The sequence below is a fragment of the Papaver somniferum genome, chromosome 7 (assembly GCF_003573695.1).
Source record: "Papaver somniferum cultivar HN1 chromosome 7, ASM357369v1, whole genome shotgun sequence".
Lineage (NCBI taxonomy): Eukaryota > Viridiplantae > Streptophyta > Magnoliopsida > Ranunculales > Papaveraceae > Papaver > Papaver somniferum.
Genome location: NC_039364.1, coordinates 136,504,983 through 136,532,575, shown reverse-complemented (window position 1 = coordinate 136,532,575; position 27,593 = coordinate 136,504,983). Strand labels below are relative to the sequence as shown.

At 38.1% G+C, this 27,593-nt stretch overlaps 2 protein-coding genes and 1 long non-coding RNA gene across 3 annotated transcripts; all 3 read right to left on the bottom strand.

Moving 5' to 3' along the window:
• Positions 1–7,366: 7,366 nt before the first annotated feature.
• Positions 7,367–10,620, bottom strand: LOC113295283. Its single transcript, XM_026543632.1, has 3 exons — positions 10,402–10,620; positions 7,884–9,685; positions 7,367–7,781 (listed from the first exon to the last, which is right to left on the bottom strand). Exons 1-3 carry the CDS (start codon positions 10,618–10,620, stop codon positions 7,367–7,369), a joined length of 2,436 nt encoding a protein of 811 aa, XP_026399417.1.
• Positions 10,621–10,821: 201 nt separating this feature from the next.
• On the bottom strand, positions 10,822–12,535 carry LOC113295282. Its single transcript, XM_026543631.1, has 2 exons — positions 12,094–12,535; positions 10,822–11,987 (listed from the first exon to the last, which is right to left on the bottom strand). Exons 1-2 carry the CDS (start codon positions 12,533–12,535, stop codon positions 10,822–10,824), a joined length of 1,608 nt encoding a protein of 535 aa, XP_026399416.1.
• A 4,734-nt stretch (positions 12,536–17,269) lies between these two features.
• LOC113298526 lies at positions 17,270–18,675 on the bottom strand. Its single transcript, XR_003334218.1, has 2 exons — positions 17,978–18,675; positions 17,270–17,826 (listed from the first exon to the last, which is right to left on the bottom strand). It is a non-coding gene; the product is annotated as an uncharacterized LOC113298526 (long non-coding RNA).
• Between the last annotated feature and the right edge of the window lie 8,918 nt (positions 18,676–27,593).

Genomic DNA, 27,593 nt, shown 5'->3' with positions numbered 1-27,593 from the left:
AAAAATCGGCCTCGGATCTGGAGGCTCAGTCCTCTGAGCATTCGACCATTGACTACATCAATGCTGCTTTTGTTGAAGCCGAGCTCCAAGCGGAAGGAGTTGTATTTCCTCGTCTTCCTTACCTTTGATCATGCCGTGTCCAGTGTATCTTAACTGAACTCTTTGTTGTATTATGCCCCCAGCTGAGGGGCCTTTGTATCATTTCCTTTCCTTGAAACAATGCTTCGTCATGGTTTGAACCTTTCTTGTTTGAAACTTTTAAGACATGTTAGTCATATTTTGGTAACATTATTAATGTACCTATGTTATTGCATGAATATTTTGTTTGTAGACATATTGTGTCTAGATGATTGCACATTCAGGTCATCACAAGGTGCAAAGGTATGTTTAACCTTTGGTGGAACATTCATCGTCCTACCTAAGTATCCTTTGGCCAGAAGGTACCATGGTGGCGAAGGCTCCTATGTGGGAAATAGTTTTCCTGTAACCCTACGCGTTCAGCGCGAAGGATGCTTTACTTCGACAAGGTATCTCTATAGAAGATATGTTACTTTTTCTTATTGCCTCATGAATGGAGCCATCACTACGAGGATCCGAGTATTGACATATGTGCAGTTATGTGTTGCCTTGTCTTATCGTCAATCCTGACGGAGGGTGTCTATTCTAACCCAATTTGTATCTAATAAAAGATTGACTTTCTCTTAGCAAAAATTTTCTTTCATTGATTAGTAAGGTTAATAATACCTTTGATAAGGGATATAACATGGTGGGATATTTCCGGTTCCCTTCTTCTCCTGAGTAATCACCATTCTCTTACGGGTAGTACTTTTTTATTTCATTCCAAGGGTGTGGTAATACTTCACCTTTTAGGGTTTTTAGGTAGTAAGACCCTTTTCCGGCGACGTCATGCATGATGTAGGGCCCATCCCACGTTGGAGCTAGCTTGCCCACTCCTTCTTTCTTTGATATGGTGGAATTTGACGTAGCACATATTACTCGACCACAAAGTTTCTAGGGATGACTCGTTTCTTGTATTCCTGAGCTAGCCTTCGTTGATAACTCACCATCTTTTGTAAGGCCACTTCTCTTGTTTCTTCGAGATCATCTAGCTTTTCTAACATTAGATCTGTTGTTAGATTCTTCTCTCATACCTCTATTTTTGTTGTTGGAAGTATTATCTCTGTTGGGATGACTGCTTCGGCTCCGTAGGTTAGCAATAATGGAGTTTCTCCCGTGGCCGCCCTTCTTGTAGTTCGGTAGGCCCATAGGACATTGCGCAATTGTTCGCACTTCAAGTTCATCATTATTGTTTTGTTAGTCTCCTCCGCTTGTCCATTGCTCTTAGGGTATATAGGAGTGGACTTGTTTTTCTGAATGTTGAAAGTATCGAACAACATATATATGTTCTTTCCTTGCAACTTCTTGCCATTTTCAGAGACCATGGCGACTGATATTTCGAACCTACATATGATTTGCTCAAACAAGAACTTAAAGACATCTGTGTCCCTAATCCTCGCCAAAGCCTTTGCTTCCACCCACTTGGTGAAGTAATATGTAGCCACAATAAGGTATTTTCTCTTCGAGGTTCCCTCTATCAAGGGTCCAACAATATCAACCCCCCACTTGAAAAATGGCCAAGGGCTGATGACTGAGTTAAGCTCCGTTGCCGGTGCTTTAATCTTCCTGGAAAAACGTTGGAATCTCTCACAGCGCTTAGCCACGTTCTTTGAATCTTCGTCCATGCTTAGCCAGTAGTATCCTTGCATTTTAGCTTTGACTGCCAAGGACCTTCTTCCGCTATGATTGTCGGCATCTCCGTTGTGTATATCATGGAGTATTCTTCTGCCTTCGGTTCGTGAGAGGCACCGCATCAGAGGTCCAAGAAATGACTTTCTGTACAGTATTCCATCACGCAGGTTGTACATTTCTGATTTTGATTCAAGTTTTCGAGCCTCCTTGACATCTGCTGGTAAGGTACCTTTGTCAATGTATTGGTGAATTTGAATCCTCCAATCATCCTCCGCTTCGTCTTCGTTGTCTGTGTCCGACATAGATTGGTCTTTTTCAGATTCTTCGACTTCGTCATCTGGTTCTTTTTCGTCTTCTTTTCCTTTCTCAGCTTCTCTCATGAATCGAGTTTGAACGGACAAAGCATCCTCAGCTTCTAAGATTGGTCCCTCTATCGAAGGATCGCATATCCTTCCAATTTGCACGGAGGTGGCATTTTTTTCCCTTAGCATCGATGATATGAATGCTAAGGCATCTGCATGTCTGTTATCTTTTTGACAGTCATGTATGAATGTAACATTGTTGATCTTTGACGCATGCTCCTGTGCTAACTTTAGGTACGAAGATAGTACCGGATCCAAAGTTTGATATTTGAGCTCGATTTGTCTAATGACTAACTGTGAATCACTAGTCAAACGAACATCTGATAAGCCTAACTCCTATGTCAAGCGTAGACCATGTATGACCGCCTCGTATTCTGTGATGTTATTAGTGTATTGTTCGAATTCTAACCTGAACGCATAGATGAGTCGGTCTCCGGTGGGGGTTGTTATTACAATCCCTATGAATGCGCCCTCTCCATTGGAGGAGCCATCTAAGAATATCTCTCACCTCCGTGAATTCTGAGGTTCCAAGAGATCTTCTGGTTCTTACTTGTCTTCCTCCATTCCTAGGATGTCATCTATCTCTGCTTCGTCGTTGAGAGGTAGGTCTGCTAGAAAGTCTGCTAAGATTTGTGATTTCTCAGCCTTCCTAGTCTCAAATATTATGTGGAACTGTTTGATCATGGCATTCCATTTTGCTTCCCTTCTAATTTTCTCCGTGTTGTCGAGGATTTGACCTATCTGAGCCTTTGTGAAGGCTCGGATGGTATGTGCGTCGAAATATATCCTTAGTTTTTGTGTTCCCACTACTAAGGTATATATAAGCTGCTCCACCTTGGTATAGTTACGCTCCGCTGAACTGAGTGTCTTGCTGATGTAGTATATGGGATTTTCTCCTTATCCTTGATCTCGTACCAGTACTGTGCTCACATCGTAGCTTGTTGCTGCTAAGTAAAAGGTGAGTATCTCTCCTGGATGTGGCTTCTGTAGGATGGGTACTGAAGCCAAGTATTCTTTGATCTTTTGAAAATCTTGCTCGCATTCCGTGGTCCACATGAACCTTCTTCCTTACCTTAGTGTATCGAAAAATTCTTTGCATTTATCCGATGATCTTGCTATGAATCTTCCCATGGAAGCTAAGATTCCATTTAGCTTCTGTACTCCTTTTAGTGTTTTTGGAGATGGCATTTCCATTATTGCTCTGACCCTTTCGGAGTCTACTTCTATTCCTCGCTTATTTACCAAGTATCCCAAGAATTTTCCTGAGGTTACCCCGAATGTGCATTTCTCCGGGTTCACCTTCATGTGAAAGTTTTTCATGGCTTCGAATATTTCCCTTAAATCTGACAGGTGGTTTTTCGCCTCTTTGCTTTTGACAAGTATATCTTCCACGTAGACCTACAGTATCTTGCCTATCCATGGCTTAAAGATCTTGTCTACCAATCGCTGGTATGTTTCCCCGCGTTCTCTTGTCCAAAAGGCATCCTTGTATAACAATACAAGCCTCGTGGGGTAAAGAACGCAGTATGCTCCTAGTCTTCTTCTACAAGGGAAATTTGGTTGTAACCTGAGTATCCATCCATAAAGGATAGCCTCTGGTGACCTTAGGTTGCATTGATTAGTTGGTCAATGTTTGGCAGCGGGTAGCTGTCTTTGGGGCACACTTTGTTGAGATTTCTAAAGTCGATCAACATGCGTACGCCCCCGTTCTTCTTGGGCACAATCACCATATTGGATATGCACGTGGGATACTTGACTTCTCGTATGAACCCTGCGGTTAATAGCTTTTTTAAATCCTTTTCCACCGGTTCCTGGTAGATGTCTTCCACCTTACGGATGCGTTGCTTGAATGGTGGTATTTCTGGTTTGAGCCTGTTGGTGCAAAAAATAATCACCCCAACACTCTTCGAGATATGTGTAGATGGATTAAATCTCCATCCTTGATTTGATTACATCAAAGATTGTTGAAGAAATTATGATTAATGTAGATTGATTGATCTTCTGCTATTGATTCAAATCCACAAAAGGTTGCTGATATGTATGATGTTGAATGGTGAGGAATACCTGCAAAAAACACTCCGATGCTAAAGTCAGAGAGAGAATCGTCACAGGTGTATTGTATGGAAAAGAATTAGAAAATCTGTACCTTTTGAGTTAGGATTTAGCCTCTATTTATAGGCAGAAAGTAGGTCTAATTTTAGGGTTTCCATAGTTATCTAATAACAACCCTTTACTTGTACAAACCTAAGAAAAAAACCATATTTATTAATAAAGTTTGTTATCTCTCATAATTCTGATTTATCTTAATTATTATCTTGAACAATAATTATCCTCTCTCATAGGAACTATAATTATCTTAAATAATTATAATATTCTAACTAATTCCTTCCTTTTTCTATTAGGGTTTTTGCACTTATCTTAATTATTATCTTAAACAATAATTAAAACTAAAGATAATTATCCTCTATGTTAGGCTTTATAATTATCTTGATATTAACCATAACTACTCAAGATAATTATCCCATGGTAACATTTATCCTCTTTTTGTTAGGATTTAATATAATCATAATTATCTTTAGTAATTCCAAAGTCAATGTTCAAATTATCCTAGTCCTCATGACCCTCATCCAAATTTAAACCCCTTTCCTGGAGAGAGGATAATTTGGGTTGGTGAACCGATCCATGGGTTCTAAGAGCTAATCCATGGGTCTTTGGGCTTCCATAATAAGCAAAACTGGTTCCCATAATAAACCAAATGAGCTTGAATAATAAGCGAATTGGGCTTCCAAAATAAGCCAGTTATGTTTCCATAATAAACAAAATGGGTTTCAATAATAAGCCAACTGGACTTCCCAAATAAGCCGGTTGTGTTTCTATAATAAACGAAATGGGCTTCAATAATAAGTCATCTGGGCTTCCAAAATAAACTAGTTGTGTTTCTATAATAAACGAAATGGACTTCAATAATAAGCCACTATCCATATACGGTTTAATATGGTACAAACATCGCCCCCTCTTAATACTCCACTTGTCGAAGGATTAAGAAAATTAATTACCAGACTGATTATCGTGGCTAGGACCACAACTAAACTGTTTGCGGTGCTTTCATGCCCTTCAGTTTCACATTAATTAGTGAAACTACATTTACTTAATAAACTGGCATACATGAACGAATTATTCCCTTCTTGAATACGTGTCTATATAGGCTTAATTGAACCAGTTTAGTTGGGTCACTTTTCCCCGGCAACGAAATATATTCTTTTCTAGAATCACATAATTCAAATCTAGAAAAATGTAAGGATCCTTCCACTTTTTCACATATGGAATCGTACGCTTGGCGTATGATAAATATTAACCTAGTGTGTATACCTTTTTATGAGAGGATCCACGTAGTTTTATTTTCATACCTCCATTCCACGTGCCACTACTTGACGTTCCCTCTGTTGCGAAAACTCCACGTCTTGTCCATGTCAAATGAGCTTCATCTCAAATACAGTATTCCAAAAATATCCGATATTCTGCATCACCATATATTTGTTGTCATCCAAATCTTTTGGAATCTAAGATGTCTATCTTATATAACCCTAATTTTGACGTATAAATTAAAGCTCTGCGCCTCCTATCTCTTCATGTAAGTTCCTTAACTTTTCACCTGATCACAATCATTTTGCCTTTACTTCTTTTCCATTTGGACACTCAGCCATTTTTCTATACTTTGTTTTCATTTTGTAGCCTTGCTTAATTCAGCTAACGACGATCCTAGGTAATGACTTCCCTTTCCTCTACTTTTAGCTTTTCTGATTTTACTATGAACTTTATAATCTACTTCATGCTCTTGCTTTCATCTATCTCACTTTTGTTAGCCCCATAACTTTCAGTTTGGAAAACCATTAATCCACTAACATGTATGCGTATGTGTGTATATATATATATATATTTTTTTTTTTTAAAACAGCTTAAATGTAAATCATATAGCACGATCCTTATTAAGCTTCTGTTTACGTCACAATATACGCACCTGTATGTAAATATTTTTGTCCCATTTTTCCATTCTTTAATTAGGAAAACATTGACCTTCCATATATATGATGATACAGTTCCCAAAACTTTATTTGGACTACCGCCTTCCCGCTTCAATAAACATATCTGCATATTCTTCCTCGAAATATATATACTAATTCATATATGTATTGCATAATGTCTTCTTCCAGCAAGCCAAATCCTACTGAAAACAACTCTGCCACAAATAGAGAAAAAAAAAGAACCACTCCAAGGATTACCTTTGGGGGAAGAACACCATCAGGAAAGCGCCAACTGGCGTCAAGAGACTTCCCTCCCGGCCTGTCCGTCAATTTCGTCGAGCCGACGCCACCTGTGCACCGTTTCTCCGCTCCGAGACCACCTTCACCTTCATACACCCCTGCATCCCCTCCTCATCTACACAAAGGTGATGATGTATTTTCACCGACTATCTTGAAACCAAATGGGGAACCTCGGGCAATTACCAGAATGAAATTGCAAGGCTTCGTGGCAAAATTTCTTCTCTTGAAGCTGAACTGGTGAAGGAACAGATGGAGACTTCGAGGCTTTATGAAAGGATTGGCGACTTGGAGATCAGAGGAAGAAAAGCAGATTCTCTCCAAGCAGAGATAGACGACCTTAATGAACAACTCCAAATTGCTTTTGACAACGGCTTCTTGGATGGTGCTGATTACGGGGAAGAAGATGACGCCGAAGATTCTGGTGATGAAGATCATGACCCTAAGGAGTCCAACGCCGAAGATGATTAGGCCGCCTCCATGATGCTTTTCCCATTTTCAATCAATTTGATTTATTTTTCGCCGTCCGAATTAAGAACTACTAGCATTATTATTATTTTTTATATTACTTCTCTTTATTAGAAGACCTTTTTAGCAACAACTTTTTCTCCTTAATAGAAATTCTTTAAAGTATATCTTTTTTGCAAATGTGTGCATGATAATGTGTTGCTTTGACTTGAATAACTTTATCGGCAGCTTCGAAGAGTCACCTTATTTGGATGCAGGTGTCTCTGATATCTAACTAGGCACTTTAATTGCCCAGTTATCCCGGTTTCGCTTAGGCACTTTTGTTGCCTTCGCTCCATCACTTCGGTAAGTCTATTTTCGTTATAGACATTTTCCGCGGAAATAACTCCATGGAGGACCAAGGCATTTATTGAAGACTAATTATTATTACATTGATTAAAAGAAATATTTCTTCAAGTTAAAGGAGTTTCATGGTTTGTGCTCCATTTTGCCGCTCATGTTCCTCAACCAATAAGCACCGCCGCTAGCGAGTTTTTCCACAAGGTAAGGTCCTTCCCAATTTTCTTCTAATTTTCCACCGCTTGCATCTAATGATTTGGGTCTGGTTCTCCTTAAGACTTCCTCTCCAGGAACAAATGATCGTTCGCGTACTTTCTTGTTGTATTGTTGCTTCATGGACTGTTGGTATATTGCTAGCCTTTTCGAAGCTTCATCCCTTACCTCGTCTAGGAATTCTTTATCTTTGGAAAGAATTTCCGTGTTCTGACCCGAATGCTCTGCCAGAGTCTTTGTAGTTGGAACCAGTAGTTTTATGGGTAGTACAACTTCTGTCCCATATGCTAGCGTAAACGGAGAAAATCCAGTCGATCGCCTTGGTGTCGTTCTATATGCCCATAGAACTCCAGATAAGAATTCCGTCCACCTTCCTTTGGCTTTATCCAGGGTTTTCTTCAAATTATATAGGATAACCTTATTTGTCGCCTACGCTTGTCCGTTACTCTGTGCGTAGTAAGGAGTAGAAAAGTTGTGGTTAATATGTAATCCTTCATGCAATGACTTGATTGTTTCAGAGTCGAACTGCTTTCCGTTGTCAGAAACGATCATTGCCGGTACACCGAACCTGCATATAATGTTCTCCCGGATGAATCTGTGGACGTGTGCTGCCTCCGTTCTTACCAATGCTACTGCTTCCACCCATTTAGTGAAATAGTCGGTCGCCACTAACAAATACTTGACGCCCCCAGGTGCTGTGGGGAATGGACCTATAATATCTAAACCCCATTTGCTGAATGGCCACGGGCTATTTACTGGATGTAGCTCATTTGCCGGTCTCTTTATTAGAGGGACATGTAGCTGACATTCCATACATTTTTTCATGTACTCCTTCGCGTCATTTTGCATATAGGGCCAAAAGTACCCTTGAGACAACAATCTGTGTTCCAGGCTTCTGCCTCCAGAATGATTCCCACAACATCCTTCATGTGCCTCATCTAACAACTGCTTGCCAGTATCTTGAGTTACACATCGCAGGTATGGTTCCATTGCGATAGGTTTCTTATATAGTTCATCTTCTATCATAGTGTATCTCCAAACAGTTTTCGTTATTTTACCGGCTTTGTATTTATCATCTGGAAGCTCCTGTGTTTGTAGGTAACGAATGTACCGCTGTCTCCAGTCTTCGGATTGATCATTCAGGGTTTCATCAGTATCTATAGGATCGTGCTGCGCTTCGGACGAGCCATTCCCGATTTCATTTGCAAAAATTCTATGTGCAGCAGCAACATTATTGTGAATGCTAGGAAGTTCTTGGAAATCAACTACGATAAACCGGGTTGTATCTGACTCTACTGCTGCTGACAGGTAAGCAAGGGCGTCTGCATGCCTGTTCTCAAGTTTTGGCTTCTGTTCGATTCTGAAATATTCAAATTCTTTTGCCAACTCACTTATATATTCTAAATAAGAAGCTAACTTCTCATTCCTGATTATGTATGCACCGATAAACTGGTTGACGACTAACCTTGAGTTGGTTGTCAGTACGACTTTCCGCGCCCCCAAGTGAAGTGCAGTTTTCAGTCCCGATATTGCAGCCTCGTACTCAGCCTGATTGTTTGAAGCTGTAAAACCTAGCCGGATGGCTTTTTCTATTTGCAATCCTTCTGGGGAAACTAGTACACAACCAACGCCTGCTCCGTCGGTGTTTTCCGATCCATCAGTATAGATCTTCCATACCCCATTGTCCTTCTCAGGTATCAACATTGACTCTTTAATACTCGTTTGCACATCTATTTCTTTCGAAGCTTTCTTACTTACTTTCAAATGTTCCCATGGCAATGGGATTGGTAACACGTTTTCCGCTTCATGTAGGATTTCCTCGTCAACAATGGATTCATAAACCTCAATATCATCCACTGGGAAGTCTGTCATCAGTGATGATACGGCATGCCCTTTTTCTGATGTTCTTGGTTCATAATCAATGGTGTATGCGCCAAGGTAAGTAGCCCATGTGGCTAGCCTACTTGAATCATCCGTTCTTCCCAATACTTTCTTAAGTGGATATTCAGTGTATACCACGAGTCGTCTCCCTTCAAAATATGGCTTTAGGCGCCTTGCTGCATGCATAAGAGCTAGCGCCATTTTTTCTATCTGTGAGTATGTAGTCTCTGCATCTGTTAATGATTTTCTAACAAAATAAACTGGCTTTTTATCAGGCTCTCGGACGAATAAAACTGCAGTCACCGCATATTCACTTGCAGCAAGATATATGTAGATGGTTTGCATGTCTTCGGGCTTGTGAGCACAGGAGGAGAGGTCAAATACCTTTTGATTTCGTCAAAAGCATGCTCGCAATCCTCGTTCCAGCCAAATCTTTCTGCCTTCTTTAGAATCTGGAAAAAGTGTCTACACTTATCAGATGCTCGCGAAATAAACCTGTTCAAAGCGGCCAATCTTCCAGTAAGTCTTTGCACCTCTTTTACATTTCTCGGTGACGAAATCTCTAATATTTCTCTAATTTTCTCTGGATTGGCTTCAATTCCTCTTTGCGTCATCATGTACCCGAGAAACTTCCCAGATGTGAGTCCAAAAGAACATTTAGCGGGATTCAGCTTTATTCCATATTATCGCAATCGTTCGAAGGTTCTTTTCAGGTCCAAAAGGTGAGACTCCTTCTGTTTGGATTTGACCACCATGTCGTCGATGTAGACTTCGACGGTTTTCCCAATCATATCCTTGAACATTTTATCTACAAGACGCTGATAAGTTGTTCCCGCGTTTTTTAACCCGAAAAAGCATGACGAGGTAACAATATATCCCTTTGTCCGTTATGAAAGCCGTATGTTCCTGATCATCTTTGTATAACGATATTTTATTGTAACCAGAGAAGCCGTCCATGAATGAAAATCTACCGTATATCCCTGGGTGGCATCCACCAAATCGACGATTCTGGGGATTGGATAAGGATCACTTGGGCATGCCTTGTTCAAGTTTGTAAAATCAATACATACCCTGATTTTCCCGTTTTTCTTCGGAACTGCTACAATATCTGCTAACCACTTTGGATATCTGACAGGTTCGATGATCCTAGCCTCTAGCATTCTTTCAATCTCTTCTGCTACCTTTGCCTTCCGTTTTGGAGCCATCTTTCGCGGTTTCTGCATTACTGGCTTATATCCCTCACTGATATTCAACCGATGGCACGCGATGGCAGGATCAATACCCGGCATATCTCCGAGGCTCCAAGCGAACACATCTATATTATCCTTCAATTGGATAATCAAGATCTCGCTTTCGCCTAAAGGTAATTATGCTCCAATAAACATTGTATGCTCCTTTTGATTCCCAATTTGTACTTCTACCAACTCCTCAATAGTTGGAGGTCCTTCATTTCCTCTTCCTTGATAAGAGGTTGGGAAGCACTGTGATTGCTATGCTTTCTTCTCAACTTGGAGTATTTCTGAACCTTTTAATTCAGACTTTCTATACTCCTCCATTGCGCTTTCATGACATTTATGAGATGCCACCTGATCGCTCCTAACCTTCATCACCCCTACTGAAGTAATGAATTTCAAACATTGATGAATAGTGGAAGTTACTGCTTCCATTGCATGAATCCAATCACGTCCTAAAATGGCATTATAATGTGCGCGACAATCTAGTAATGAGAAGTACTGCATAACTGTTCTTCCTCCCACAATCGTAAGCAAACTTACTCTTCTAATTGTTGTCAATGTCTCACCGCTGAATCCGATGATCGGATTATCTTCATCTTCAACTTGACCCTCATTAAAGTTCATTGAGGAGTACGCTCCGGAGAATATGACACTAATTGAACTTCCAGTATCGACTAGAACTCGACGTACCTTGTACATTCCAATGAGAGCTAAGATTACAGTTGCATCGTTATGTGGCTGATAAACTCCAACAAGATCTGCGTTCGAAAAAGATATCTCATTTTTCCCTTCTTCTAGAGTTTCAGTACCGATTAGATTGGCGTAATCAACTTTGTTCGATATTCGCCAGTCATGGATGTGACGCAACTTCAGACGGGTCGCTTTTTCATGTGCCTTTCTTGAAGCTGAATTAACTCTTGCATGTCTTACTCTGATCTCTCGTAGATCCAGAGCGTTGACCCGTGCTAGATTCTTCTTCACATATTGCTGCAGCTTCCCGTCTTCAATCATTTTTTGGACTTCAACCGCAAGTGTACGACAAGAGTCTGTGTTATGTCCATGATCTTGATGATGACCACAATACTTATTATTGTCTCTCTTATCTTTTGTTTCAACCGGCAACGGCTTTGGAGCTGGAAGCGAGTCTTTGATCTTTTTGAAAAGTTCTCCAAGTCCAATGTTTAGACTGGAAAACTTCACCTTTTCTCTTCCTTGATTTCTTCGGGCGTCCTCTCCATTTCCAGATCTACTTCTGGATTCATCTTGATTTTTCTTTTTAGAATCACCCTCGAATTGTTGCTTTGGTTTGGCATTCCCTTCGGTTCTGGACCCTTTCGATGCTCGTGACATCTTGGCCTTTTTTTCTTTCTCAGCACGTCCGTATCTTTCTGCCCTGTTGTACAACTCCTTGAGTGTTCCGACTGGTTGGACAGTTAAAGAATTATATATCCCAAACTCGTCATAGGGCAAAGCGTTTTTGTATGCTTCAATCACAAGGATAGGATCAACTTTTCCAACTTCACTAACCTCTTCGTGTGAAGTCTAAGAGATTTTCACATGTCTCCTGTTGCAAGAAAAACAAGTGGCTGCTTCCCTTTCTGCTCCCGAGATTAATTTTATATTGTTCAAAAAATGCATCCGATAATATTCCAAAGTTTGCTATTAAATTTGACTCTAATTGTGAAAACCAGGTTAAAGCTTTACCAGTCAAGGTTATCGGGAAGGTTCTGCAGAGTAGTTCATCATTATACCTCCAGAAACTCATAGAAGCTTGGAAATGTTGGACATGCTCAACCGGATCGTCATTCTTTCCATCAAAAAACTCTTTGAACTGAGGCTGGACGAAGTTTAAAGGAGGGCGGAAATGTTTTATCTTGTCAACCAATGGTGAATCCATTGACTTTTTCATCGTCAATATTTGTTGTCTCTCGTCTTTGGATTGTTTCTGAGCTAACACTTCTTCAATCATTTCATTAAGTTTCCTTCTGCTAAGTTCCTCGTTTCGTGGAGAGTCACCCTCAATTTCTCTGCGGATCCATTCATTTTTGAGCGGATCTGTCCTTTTCTCTGGACGGTCTCTCTCGCGCCTGGATCTTTTTGAATGATCCCTGGTAACATGATCGTCTCTATGCCTACGCCTTTCGGGTTGTCTATGGCTCGGCCCCGATCGCCTGTCTTGCTCGTGATAATGTCCATCATCAGGTACGTAACGATCATAATAAACATTGTTATGTGGATCACGACTGTGTTGACGATCACTTCTGGCTCCTTATAATCTTCTTTCATCGTTTTGGTTGGTTCATCGTCCATCAAGAGTTTCATTCCTTTCGCATGTGGTGTCACGTTCTTGGCGTGTACGACGGTTTGTCATGTTTCTCTCGGAACGTGAGGCATGCACTTCTTCTATCTCTTTTATTTCTCCAATGCGATCAAGAGCCGTTTGTTTTCCCTTTATAACTCCTGGTAACGCTCACGAAGTGCCAAATCAATGGGTGTCACTTGCGGATTGTTAACTTGCCCGGTACATAGGGGATGTCGTACACCTCTATTAGCAATCGTCTCAAGATGAATACCCTGAGTGCTTGGATGTAGGTTTCGAACTCCTCCCCTACGATTAAGGGTCTCACTATTAGTCTGAGGCAGTGTTCTACGTACCCAAACGTTGTTTTCTCTGAAACTCGGACAAGTTCTTACAGAACATGCTCCTGATGTTGTTGATGAAACTGATGTTTCTCTTCCATCTTGAAAAGGTTGGACGACGGCGCTCCGTATTGCTCGATTGACAACGCTTTGAGTAGGAGGATTTCCGATAGGCGCATCTCCATTCCTTCCATGCTGTTTTTCTCTTGAAGACTCCATATAACTTCTTTTTGCTTTGCTGCCTTTTGTAACACTGATTCTGTAAGAGAAAAGAGTTTTTGTTTCAATGATCTCTGCAACGCTTGTCTATCTGTTACTGTTTCTGGATAGATCTGCAACACTGGATCAACTGTTGCTGTTCTGGATAGATCTGTAACACACGATCAACTGTTGTTGTTCTAGATAGATCTGTAACACCGGATCAACTGTTGTTGTTCTGCACATATCTGTAACAGTGAATCAACTGTTGTTGTTCTGTACAGATATGTAACACCGAATCAACTGTTGTTGTTCTGCACAGATCTGTAACACTTTGACAACTGTTGCTGGGATTTTTCTGCAACGCTTCCTGATCTGTTACAGAAACTTCTCTTCCAAAAAAGCTTCGAAAAACAACTTCTTTCGCAAGGGGATCCCATGGTCAAGGGTTCGGGTTTCCCCTTAGTCGGCGCCAAAAGATGTTGGTGCAAAAAATAATCACCCCAACACTCTTCGAGATATGTGTAAATGGATTAAATCTCCATCGTTGATTTGGTTCCATCAAAGATTGCTGAAGAAATTATGATTAATGTAGATTGATTGATCTTCTGCTATTGATTCAAATCCACAAAAGGTTGCTGATATGAATTATGTTGAATGGTGAGGGGTACCTGCAAAAAACACTCCGATGCTAAAGTCAGAGAGAGAATCTTCACAGGTGTATTGTATGGAAAAGAATTAGAAAATCTGTACCTTTTGAGTTAGGATTTAGTCTCTATTTATAGGCAGAAAGTAGGTCTAGTTTTAGAGTTTCCATAGTTATCTTAATAACAACCCTTTACCTGTACAAATCCAAGAAAACAACCAGATTTATTAATAAAGTTTGTTATCTCTCATAATTCTGATTTATCTTAATTATTATCTTGAATAATAATTATCCTCTCTCATAGGAACTATAATTATCTTAAGTAATTATAATATTATAACTAATTCCTTCCTCTTTATATTAGGGTTTTTGCACTTATCTTAATTATTATCTTAAACAATAATTAAAATTAAAGATAATTATCCTCTCATGTTAGGCTTTATAATTATCTTGATATTAACCATAACTACTCAAGATAATTATCCCATGGTAACATTTATCCTCTTTTTGTTAGGATTTAATATAACAATAATTATCTTTAATAATTCCAAAGTCAATATTCAAATTATCCTAGTCCTCATGACCCTCATCCAAATTTAAACCCCTTTCCTGGATAGAGGATAATTTGGGTTGGTGAACCGATCCATGGGTTCTAAGAGCTAATCCATGGGTCTTTGGGCTTCCATAATAAGCAAAACTGGTTCCCATAATAAACCAAATGAGCTTGAATAATAAGCGAACTGGGCTTCCAAAATAAGCTAGTTATGTTTCCATAATAAACAAAATGGGCTTCAATAATAAGCCAACTGGGCTTCCCAAATAAGCCAGTTGTGTTTCTATAATAAAAGAAATGGGCTTCAATAATAAGCCATCTGGGCTTCCCAAATAAACCAGTTGTGTTTCGGGTCAATTTCAGGCATTCTTACATTGACCACGCAAAGACATCTGCGTAGTCCCTTAATAGCCTTTGTAGTTGTATCTCCTCTTCCTCTTAGAGTAAAGTTCCAATGTTGATCATCTTTGGCTCCGCCTCGGTTCCGATGTTGATTTTCTTTGTTGGTTCCACCGTGGAGAAGGTTTGTTTCTGAGGAAGTTGAGGAGTGTTTTTATGTAATTGTCATTTGGCAGAGACGTTCTCCTCTGGAGTGGCGGAGGTGCTTGTCTCTGGAACTGAGATTGCTTCGGGTACTAAGAAGGCTCCATCCTTCACTTCTTTGGTGTTTTCCTTTCGTCTTTTTCTTTCGTGCTGCTGGGCAGCAACTCTTTCTTCGTTCAGTATGACCTCTGCTAGATTGCATAGACTTGTGTCTTGCTGGTCACCTTTGATTTCCATTTCACCCATGGGTGTAGGGAATCGAAGGTACTGATGATATGTTGAAGCTGTTCCCCGTAATCTATGGACACATAGTCTGCCCATGATTACATTGTAGGGAGAAGGTGCTTCCATCAAAAAGAACCTTGTATTGGTTACTAAGGGTCCTGCACGTACCTGCAAGTCGATCTCTCCTTTTGGTCTAGAGACTGCTCCATTGAAACCGTATATTGTGCAGGTGGAAGAATCCATCTACTCCGTTGTCAAACCCATGCGTAGGTTGGGTTCGTAAAACAATACATTTTGAAAAGGCGAGGGTACCCAAATATACCTCAATCTAAAAAATTTCCTACCTATAAGTCCTTTCTCCGAAAGTGATTATCTATATGGACTGAGTCGAGACAATACAACTAATCGGTTCACACTTCGTGTGATCGTCTATGGATACGAGATCGAGATAATACAACAACGAAGCTAGCAGCTGACTAATCCAAGAGATTGACTAAATAAAGAGGCACTAAGAATCTAAAACATGTACTTAAGCATTCAATTAAGAAATGTGATACAAAACTTAACCGAAAACTAGCCTGCTCAGAAATATATATATACAAGAACTCCTCTCAAATGATACATACACAATAGTCATCTGGTTTACATATACAATATGCAACATAATAAACATATCAGAATATAACCAACTAACGAAGTCAACTTCTCGGAGCTTTCGCTGCGCATCTCTGATCTATCTCTGAAACTGAAAGTGGGAATGGGTGAGCACATCATCCCTAAAAGGGGTGCCCAGTAGGAATAACATTTAGCTTTCAAGTAATCATGGCAAGATTTGAAAAACAATAATGTTTTCCCGAACATTAAAAATTAACCAAGTCACTGAAATAGACAAACATGTATATGGATAAACTCCTTCTTCAAACAATGTACAATATTCGTGCTAACGACACTCAATAGCTATTGATATCACCAAGACCATGATGACCCACTCTAAGCATAAAAATAGAATTCATGTAGATATAATTGTGAAGGAGCGTATCCTATATACCACAAGTGGAAATTCTCATTTCCCATAACAATTCATAATGACAAACAAAACATTACAAATCCTTTCCAAATCGTGGAAAGATTCATAGAATCAACAAAATTATCATAATGTAATTTAAACAAAGCATGGAATGCACGGACAGACAATGCATGAGTTTGTTAAGCATAAACTTTTGTAAAAGCAACAATAATGGTTACAAAAGAGTCAAATGTATTCCCACCTCTTTTGATGACAAGACACGCCTACCTCGATATCCACGATCCACTGGTTCGTTCTTCGATTCGATCGTTGTTAATATAGACTAATTGTTAATCATACAAGAAGGCTAAGAGTCTAGCCGAAAGGCTCACACAACAATCATACAAGTTTTCATTCTATATATTTAGCATAGCTAAGGTTTACTAATTCCATTGGATTGGTACTATAGTCCATTGTCTAAGTCTTATGAACATCAACAAATCTCTAGAAGAAAACAAATGTTGATTCAGACCATAAAAGTCCATTACATCAAATAAGAACACTAAACCTAAGCCCAAGTACACTAAACATGCCCATTACACAAGGCCTGGTTCATTAGGGTCAACTAACGGTCACTAACGGTCGAATAAACAGTCACGGGTCAACTAAAAGTAAACGTAAGTTAGCAATAAGAGTCAAGTCAAGTCCTGGGTCAAGTCTGGTCACACGAGTCAACTCAGTGAGTTGAGTCTGGTTCAGACTGAGTTAACTCAATCAGATGATCTAAGTTAGAGAGTAATACAACTGAGTCAGACTGAACAAGTTCAGTCATACAGGCTTAACTAAACACACCATGTTACAGGTCACTCTAAGTCTAATTCTTACACCTTCATCTACCAATTTTATATTTCAACATCAATTCAAAATAAAGTAAACAAACTTTAAATTCTATTTACAAACAAAGACTATATCTACCTGCAATTGCAGTAGCATCAAGCTTTCACAGCAAATACAATCGACAACTCTGAATTCACCATTCTTCATGAACTGAAACTTCAGAAACCATTCACTCCATAAATTACTGTAAATACAACAATTTTACAAATCATTTTCACAACACAATCCTAATCTGCAATCACAGTTCTATTACCATCATCTGATTACATCTGCAGTTCCACTTCTTTTATGAGTCACCACCATGATCCCCTTTTTACCCTAAAACTACACTCTCACAGCATTGACACCAATCCCATGCCCTGCAGTTCACATCAACCCCATAAATCTGCAGTACAATTCAGATATACTCAGCTTCTCCCATTCCTTGTATCCATCAACATACCACCACCACTTCACCAGATTGTAGTAACACAACCTACAGGCCTGCAAAGCCACTACTGCATACTGACGCACATGCTACAATCAATCTCAGATTCTTGTACACTCCATTATCTACAGATCAGCTCAACAAAACCATATGTTATACAAATAAACTTCAACTGAGATAACATTATCCCTCTGGAATATCTATAATCACCCATTCATATTAAATCTATTTAATTAACATAATACAGAACTCAAATCTCATATCAGAAATACTTACAATTCGTACTCAGTTCACCGCTTTCCTCCAACACCAGATTACCTCCTCAGTTCCACAAAGGATCATTCAAAAGAACTTCAATCAATACAACCTCAGCAGTAACATCCACTTCATGTTCCATGTAGTTCAATATACCACAACATCCAAGCTTTAACATCTTATGAATTTCCAAATTACCAGATCAATTCTACTGAAACCCTAATTTCAATTTGGGGAAGAACACATGAACCTAACCGTCTTCAATCTCTATTTACTCTTCATCCATAAGATAAAATCAATCAATTGATCAATACCCATCTTAAATCCCATTTTGTAGAACATCAATTCCATCTTTAAAACTTCTCTGAGTTACTGTTTAAGAAACCCTAACCCTAACTTCTTCGGTTCATTATCAAAACAACTTCAGAAACTTGATTCAACAACAACCCCTTCTTAAAACATTAATTTCATCTTCTAATCGAACTTCTACACAGTCTTCTGAAAAACCCTAATTCTTACCTTGTCTCTGATTCACATAATTATCATCTTCTTCTTTTATCGCCAAACCATTAACAACACCATCTACCTTCATCAAACACACAGAATACTCAACTGATTCTCTCGATTGATTCTTACCGACTCTCAGCAGAAGAAAAAAAAGAGAAGAAAGAAGACGAAGAAAGAGAAAGAAGAAGATCAAGATGTAAATCTTCTCGATCGGTATTTGGTGATAAGGCAAAGGACAAATAATAAAGGTACCCACCCAGATGATATGGGGATCCCAAGTCGGCTAATTTGCAAAATGACTATTTTTCCCTTCAAATAAATCTGATGATATCTTCTTCTTCTGATATCCGAATGACACGTTCGAATAGTCCATTCTTCGTAACTTTTCGAGGTCTATCTAACGATACTAGTTTCGTATCTAAATATATGTTAGATTAAGTCCAATTAATTATCGTTCACGTTATATTAATCGAGTTATTATCGGCTAATTCGTCACTTGACTAGTCTAATAGCGTTGACGAGCTTGAGGGTCTTTACATTCTCCCCACCTTATACATTTTCGTCCTCAAAAATCAATCATCCTTCTGGTCTTCAAAAACTCCCCACCTTATAAAGATGATATTATCTCCCATCTAAGCGCAAACAACAAGATACAAAACACAAATCTATATGGCTTCTACTACTAAAATTTGTGGCTCTAGGTTCAACTATACTGATTTAAGTTCTATCCAAGAAGAAAGTCTAAATTTCTTACATGAAGCTCTATAACGGAAACTATGAATCCTTGTGTATTTCGTAATATTGATCATCCATGATCCATATATTTATGTATTACTGTGAGGCTCCGTAATGCATCTTACGTTGAGCACGATACAACGAAGTTGATTATTTCATGATTAGCCTTGTTGGTTGTTCCGTAAGGTACTTTATGTTGAGCATATTGAACTAAATTAATCATCTTGTTTGATTATTAAGTTATTGCTCCGTAAGATTTCTTATGTCGAGCAAAACAAATGACAATTAAATTGAATACTTTTGTGATTAGTTTGGTTGTATATTTCGATTAGATTAATTATGGGTTCTCTTGTAATTATTCTAGTTGAGTATTTTTGTGTACCCATAAGTTCTCTTATGTTGAGTACAATCAATTGAATTGATCACCTCGTGTATTTAATTTGATTGAGTATTCCGATTAAATTAATAATGGGTTTACTTATGATTAATTTGATTGAGTTTTTGGATATATAAAATCATTCTCATGGTTTTTGGTGTCCAATAAAATCCTTCTTTTCTTTTGAAATTAAGGTCGCTCTTGTTGTTCTTTCAGGAATGACATCAAATGGGAGAGCTCTTTTGAACTTGTGCTTAATGGTAATATCTTGAGGGGAGTGTGGTTATGGAATATTAGAGGGGTTATCTTATATCTTTAAACTCCTTGATGAATGTATTTAGATTCGGCTATATGATTTCATCTAAATTAGTTGGTATGTATTCTTCTTTTAGTCTATGAAACGTCTCTTTCGGAAATTTCATTATGATCCCGTTCTTGTACCTTTGCCAATTTTATTGACAAAAAGGGGGAGAATTAATATGTAGTTCATAATACAAATACATATGGTTTTCGGATCATTATGTAAGGGGGAGTGGTTTCCATGTGAGATGGAGTATTGACTGAAAATGCGGGGGTCTAACAACACCACCCAATATTTCGCTTAGCAATCTGTATGGACTAACTCCAATATACTTTAATAGAGAATCAACTAGACAATCAGACTCAATCTAGACTAAATTATATCGAGGAGTTAATATCTCTCTCTTGTTTTGATTTACTCAAGTTAATATAAATCAGCGAGTCTTTAGTCAAACACAAGGAATAACTTGGATGGTACCAAAGACCAATATCCAAGGATCAATCAATATCAATCAACAAGCAAAAGTCGGATTTCCAATTGATTGATTCAAATGCACAACCTGTATTATTTCAATTATAAAGATAAAACAATATAATGTGGAAATTGAAATAACACAGACACCAGAAATTTTGTTAACGAGAAAACCGCAAATGCAGAAAAACCCCGGGCCTAGTCCAGATTGAACATACACTGTATTAAGCCGTTACAGACACTAGCCTACTCCAATCTAACTTCGTACTGGACTGTAGTTGAACCCCAATCAACCTCCCACTGATCCAAGGTACAGTTATGCTCTTACGCCTCTGATACCAGCTGAAAAAGCGGGGGTCTAACAACACCACCCAATATTTCGCTTAGAAATATGTATGGACAAACTCGAATACACTTTTAAGAGAATCAACAAGACTCAATCAATTAAAAGTATATCGACGAGTTTATATCTCTATCCTTATTTGATTTTCTCAAACAGAAACTGTGAGTACTAATCAAATACAAGGAATAACTTGTACGGTACCAAAGACCAATGTCCAAGGATCAATCAATATCAATCAACAACCAAAGGTCGGATTTCCAATTGATTAGATCAAACACACAACTTGTATTATTTCTATTATATAAACAAATATAATGCGGAAAAGAAATAACACAGACACCAGAAGTTTTGTTAACGAGGAAAACGCAAATGCAGAAAAATCCCGGGACCTAGTCCAGATTGAATACATAATGTATTAAGCCGCTACAGACACTAGCCTACTCCAAGCTAACTTCGGACTGGACTGTAGTTGAACCCCAATCAGTCTCCCACTGATCCAAGCAGGATACTACGCACTTGATTCCCTTAGCTGATCTCACCCACAACTAAGAGTTGCTACGACCCAAAATCGCAGGCTTTAACAATAAACAAATCTGTCTCCCACAGAAAAGTCTATCAAAGGATAAATCTGTCTCCCACAGAAAAATCCTAAAGTTTTTGTTTCGTCTTTTGGTATAAATCAAGGTGAACAGAAACCAATTGATAATACGGTCTTATATTCCCGAAGAACATCCTAGATTAATCAATCACCTCACAACAATATTAATCGTATGGTAGCGAAACAATACATCGTTGAATCACAAACAATGAGACGAAGATGTTTGTGATTACTTTTATATCTTGCCTATCCGAGAACTCTCACGATCTCAAGCCAATCAATCCGATTGTACTCGTACGATAGAAGATGCAAGATCAGGTCACACAACTACGATAAAATTAGTATCAGTCTGGCTTCACAATCCCAATGAAGTATTTAAGTCGTTAACCTGGTTTGAGAAAAGAAAACCAGATGGTTAAAGGATAATCGACTCTAGATTACAAACTAGTATCACACGGATGTGTGGGGATTAGTTTGTAGAGTTGCTAGATGTCCTCTTATATAGTCTTTCAAGTCAAGGTTTCTCCTTGATCACAAAGCAAACGCTATCCATCATTAGATGAAAACCTGATTTAGATTCAAGCTAATATATCTCAACCGTTAGATCGAAATCTTAGCTTGTCATACACAAATGAACTGCACGCTTCTAGGTTTGTAAACCGTACCCAAACGTGTGCTTTGTTGGTTCAATAATAGTCAACCAAAAGGTTAGCCATTTGAGCATTTCATACCAACCACTTTCTTCTTCACCATAGCTAGTTCAAATGACTCACATGAACTAGTTAGAGAGTTGTTCAATTGTAAGGAAATCTCATGTACTACACAAGACACAATTGAAGCAAAGATGATTCGATTCACATGAATCGGTTCATGAACTTTATAGCCATGGTTTGCAAAAGCATTCCTTAGTCTTTATGAGTTAAGTTCAGAAATCATCTTTAGATATATAACCTATACAAGTTCGCAGACTAGGTTCGCGGACTTGAAGTACTGGAAAGAGTTTTCAAACTCCAGCAGAAATTTCGGGTTCGAGAGCTTCGCTGGTTCGCGGACTGGGTTTGCGGACTTAGCTCACGCAACACAGTTTGATAACTCAACAGAAATTCTCGGGTTTGAGAACTTCGGCAGTTCGCGGACTTGTTTCCAGCATGGGACTTATGCACATATGTGTTTCCACAACATACTTATGTCCACTATAGTTATGTAATCTAAACTCTCATTCCAATCATTGAAACATTCTTAGAGGACGTTATATAGTTGTTACACTATTTCTCGTCAAAGCAATTTTCAAGATGATCGAAACATACATGACTTGCGTCACTAGGTAAATAAAAGCATGATCGAAGCGAAACGCTTACCAACACATATTTCGAGATATATATAGGAGAGGTATACTCGGCTCGAAAATACCAAATGTGTATAATCTAAGTCTATATATATAGCATACGACTTTTGTATCAAGAGGTAGAAGATAGAATAGATAGACTTTTGAGTGAAAGATAAGTTCAAGTCTTCACATACCTTTTTGTCGAGAAGTTCCACCGGTTCCTTGAGTAGTTCTTCCACTTGTATGATGAATCTCCATGAAGTCCTTGATCTCTACTACATTTATTATCCTAGTTCGAAACTTAGCTATAATAGACTAGAAATCAAGATTTATGGTTTTGATCACTAACATTGACAAACATGATTGAGATAGCAACGCATGCGAGTTTGACCGAGCAGTGCTCTAACACCAGCAGGATACTGCGCACTTGATTACCTTAGCTGATCTCACCCACAACTAAGAGTTGCTACGACCCAAAATCGCAGGCTTTTACAATAAACAAATTTGTGTCACACAGACAAGTCTACCAAAGGATCAATATGTATCCCACAGATAAACCCTAAAGGTTTTGTTCCGTCTTTTGATAATAATCAAGGTGAACAAGAACCAATTGATAATACGGTCTTATATTTCCGAAGAAAAGCCTAGATTAATCAATCACCTCACAACAATATTAATCGCATGGTAGCGAAACAAGATGTCGTGGAATCACAAACGATGAGACGAAGACGTTTGTGATTACTTTTTATATCTTGCCTATCGGAGATATCAATCTCAATCCAATCAATCTGATAGTACTCGTACGATAGAAGATGCAAGATCGGATCACACAACTACGATAAAAGTAGTATCGGTCTAGCTTCACAATCCCAATGAAGTCTTTAAGTCGTTAACCCGGTTTGAGAAAATAAAACCAGAGGTTAAAGGAGAATCGGCTCTAGTATGCAAACTAGTATCACACGTAAGGTGTGGGGATTAGTTTTGCACAATACTAGATGTCTCCTTTATATAGTCTTTCAAATCAGGGTTTTGACTTGGTTACAAAGCAAACAATATCCACCGTTAGATGAAAACATGATTTAGATTCAAGCTAATATTTCTCAACCGTTAGATCAAAAACTTAGCTTGTTATACACACTTGACAATGCACGTTTCTAGGTTTGTTAACCGTACCCAAACGTATGCACTTGTTGGTTCAATAATAGTCAACCAAAAGGTTAGTCATATGAGCATCTCATATCAACCATGTTCTTCTTCACCATAACTAGTTCAAATGACTCAAATGAACTAGTTAGAGATTTGTTCAATTGCAAGGAAATCTTATGTACTACACAAGACACAATTGAAGTAAAGATGATTTGATTCACTCGAATCGGATCATGAACTTTATAGCCATGGTTTGCAAACTACATTCCTTAGTCTTTATAAGTTTAAGTTCAGAAATCATCTTCAGATATATAACCTTTCTCAAGTTCACATACTAGGTTCGTGGACTTAAGCAACCGGTAGAGTTTACAAATTCCAGCAGAAAATCTCGGCAAAGACCTTCCGCCGGTTCGCGGACTGGTCTAGTTTGTCAACTCCAGCAGAATTTCTCGGGATGAGAAGTTCGGCAGTTCGTGGACTTGGCTCACGCCATTCTCCGGTTTCTCTTGATCAACAAAGTTCGCAAACTTTGGTTCAAGGAATAGGACTTGTACATAAATGTGTTTCCACAACAATGTTTATGTCCACCATTTGTTATGTAATCTAAACTCTCATTTCAATCATTGAAACATTCTTAGAGGACGTTATATAGTTGCTATTCACAAACCATTTCTCGTCAAAGCAATTTTCAAAGTGATTGAGATATATCATGACTTTCGTCACTAGGTAAAGATAAACTTGATCGAAGCGAAACGCTTACCAACACATATTTCGAGATATAGATAGGTGAGGTATACTCGGCTCGAAATGATAAATGTGTATAATCCAGTCTATATATATAGCATACGACTTCTTGTCTCAAAGAGTAGGAGATAGAGTAGATAGACTTTTGAGTGATAGATAAGTTCAAGTCTTCACATACCTTTTTGTCGAGAAGTTCCACGTTTCCTTGAGTAGTTGTTCTTCTTGTATGATGAGTCGCCATGAAGTCCTTGAGCTCAACTACACTTTCTATCATAGTCCGAGACTTAGCTATAAGAGACTAGAAATCAAGACTTATAGTTTTGATAACTAACATTGACAAACATGCTTGAGATAGCAACGCATGCGAGTTCGACCGAGCAATACTCTAACAATCTCCCCCTTTGTCAATTTTAGTGACAAAACTATCAATACATATGGAATACAAAAAAGATAAAGAAACTTTAGTAGCTCTTATTCCACATGTCTAATCTTCAACATTCCTCAAAATCTTCGTCATTTCCAAGTACTCCAATGATACCAAAGGTTGTAAGTTTAGTATCACTGTTGTTGAAGATCCGTAGCTATAACAATGAGAAAGCATCGGTCTCGATCATTGTTATACAGTGTCATAGTATTATTACACAATGTCAAAGTTCAATTGTATCACAACTTCAACAATAATACTATGGTGATATGTATCACTCCCCCTTAGTCAATACTCCATCTCACACGGAAACCACTCCCCCTTACATAATGATCCGAAAACCATATGTATTTGTAGTATGAACTACATTTTAATTCTCCCCCTTTTTGTCAATAAAATTGGCAAAGTTACAAGAACGGGATCCTAATAAAATTTACGAAAGAGACGTTTCGTAGACTAAAAGAAGAATACATACCAACTAATTTAGATGAAATCATAAAGACGGAGCTAAATGCATTCATCAAGGAGTTTAAAGATACAAGATAACCCCTCTAATATGCCACAGATGCACTCCCCTCAAGATATTACCATTAAGCACAAGTTCAAAAGAACCCTCCCCCATTTGATGTCATTCCCAAAAGAACAACAAGAGCGACCTTAATTTCAAAAGAAAAGAAGGATTTTAATGGACACCAAAAACCATGATAATGATTTTCTATATACAAGAAACTCAATCAAATTAATCACAAGTAAACCCATGATTAATTTAATCGGAATACGCAATCAAATTAAACACAAAAAATGATCAACTTAATTGATTATGCTCGACATAAGAGAACTTACGGAGACTAACATAATCATTAGAAAATGAATAGGATAGTCGTTCATATACTCCCCATAAGAGAGATCTTACGGGGTATGAAGATACTCAACTAGATTAATTACAAGTGAACCCATAATTAATCTAATTGGAATACACAACCAAACTAATTACAAAAGTAATCAATTCAATTGAAAATTATTTTGATCAACATAAAAAGACTTATGGATCAATAACTAAATAACCAAACAAGATGATTAATTTAGTTCAAAAATTCTCAACATAAAGTACCTTACGGAACAACCAACAAAGCTAATAAAAAATTAATCAACTCGGTCGTATCGTGCTCAACATAAGACACATTACGGAGCCTCACAGTAATACATAAAATATGGATCAGGGATGATCAATACTGCGGAATACTTAAGGACTCATTCTATCTTCAATCACTATTTTCATAACGATAATAATAGACATAATCCTTGAAAACAAAAGATTTTAACCTATCTTCCATCAAATAATTGACAATATAGGCTTAACTTTTGTATTTATCAAAAGTATATTCATTCTTTTACCAGTACGTGAATACCAACTCATGAACGACTTTACTTTTGACAAAATATGGGACCTTCAAGTTCACGGACGCAAACATACATATCCCATAACAAATTGCAATATAACAAATCATAAAGATTAATAATGCAAAAACATCATCCTCCAAATATTTTTAGAATTTAAACCAAAAACCTAAAAATAACAAGAATATGAAAAATAATAGCTATGTGTAGTCACAATCATTGCTTTCAAGCACTAGTTATTCTTCCAACTAAGCCAAAAAGAATACATATTAGGCAACAAGCTAAAGAAGAAAAAAAAACAGACTCCATTGCTATGCCCGAACACGAACTAAGATCATATGGACGGTCACGAGTCATAGGGTCTTTGATCTTGTGATCAACAACTACCATTATATCATCAGAGATATGATTCTCTTTGCGAAGATCATTGATTTGATGTTTTATGAGACCAAGGTCAGAGACAACCTTTTCCAACTCAGTTTTCAACTTATCAAGACCTTTTAGATTATCAACGAGTTGTTATGTTGCTTCCCCAAAGTACTTAAGAAAGTCATGAATAACTTCAGCAAAAATTATATAATCCTTCTCAGCATCTTCATGATCATAGGCAAAGAAACATGAAGCATTAGGATGACCTTCATCTATAATTGTTCTCTTCCTCTTAGATTCAACAACAATCTCTTTGTCAAGGAATCCTTTTGCAAAACCACCATATCAAGATGAGGAGGAAGACATTCTTGAAAACCCAAAATCCAACCTGGAGTACACGTACGTGACTTGTAACCAAGAGGTCGGATATTTATTCTTGGGGAAGGGATTTTAGGGTTTCTTAGAACCATTAATTCGAGCCAGAACAGGTATCCGTTCGAGTACAACATTACCCAAAAGAATAAAACAAACAAAGCACAAAAAATACTTATGAAAAAATGTTTGTGATTGATACTCCAGCTAAACACGATAAGAAAATAGCTTAGATAATCAAAAAACACTTTGCCATCAAGTATACCTGACTATATCTCACTCAACCAGGATTTTTTTGAGTGAGATTCCACCTTGTGATTAATTAGCACAAGTATGAGCCTTGAGCTCATCAAACGACCGTAGATTACGGTTGACTCTCTTTTTCAAAAGTCTTGAGGAAAAATGATTATGATGTGAAAAGTTATCATAAAATTTGCTATCATCAAAATAAGATGCATAGTTTTTAGTTTTACCTGAAGTAGCTTGACCTGGGAAATTTGACAACCTGTTGATGATATCTTTATAA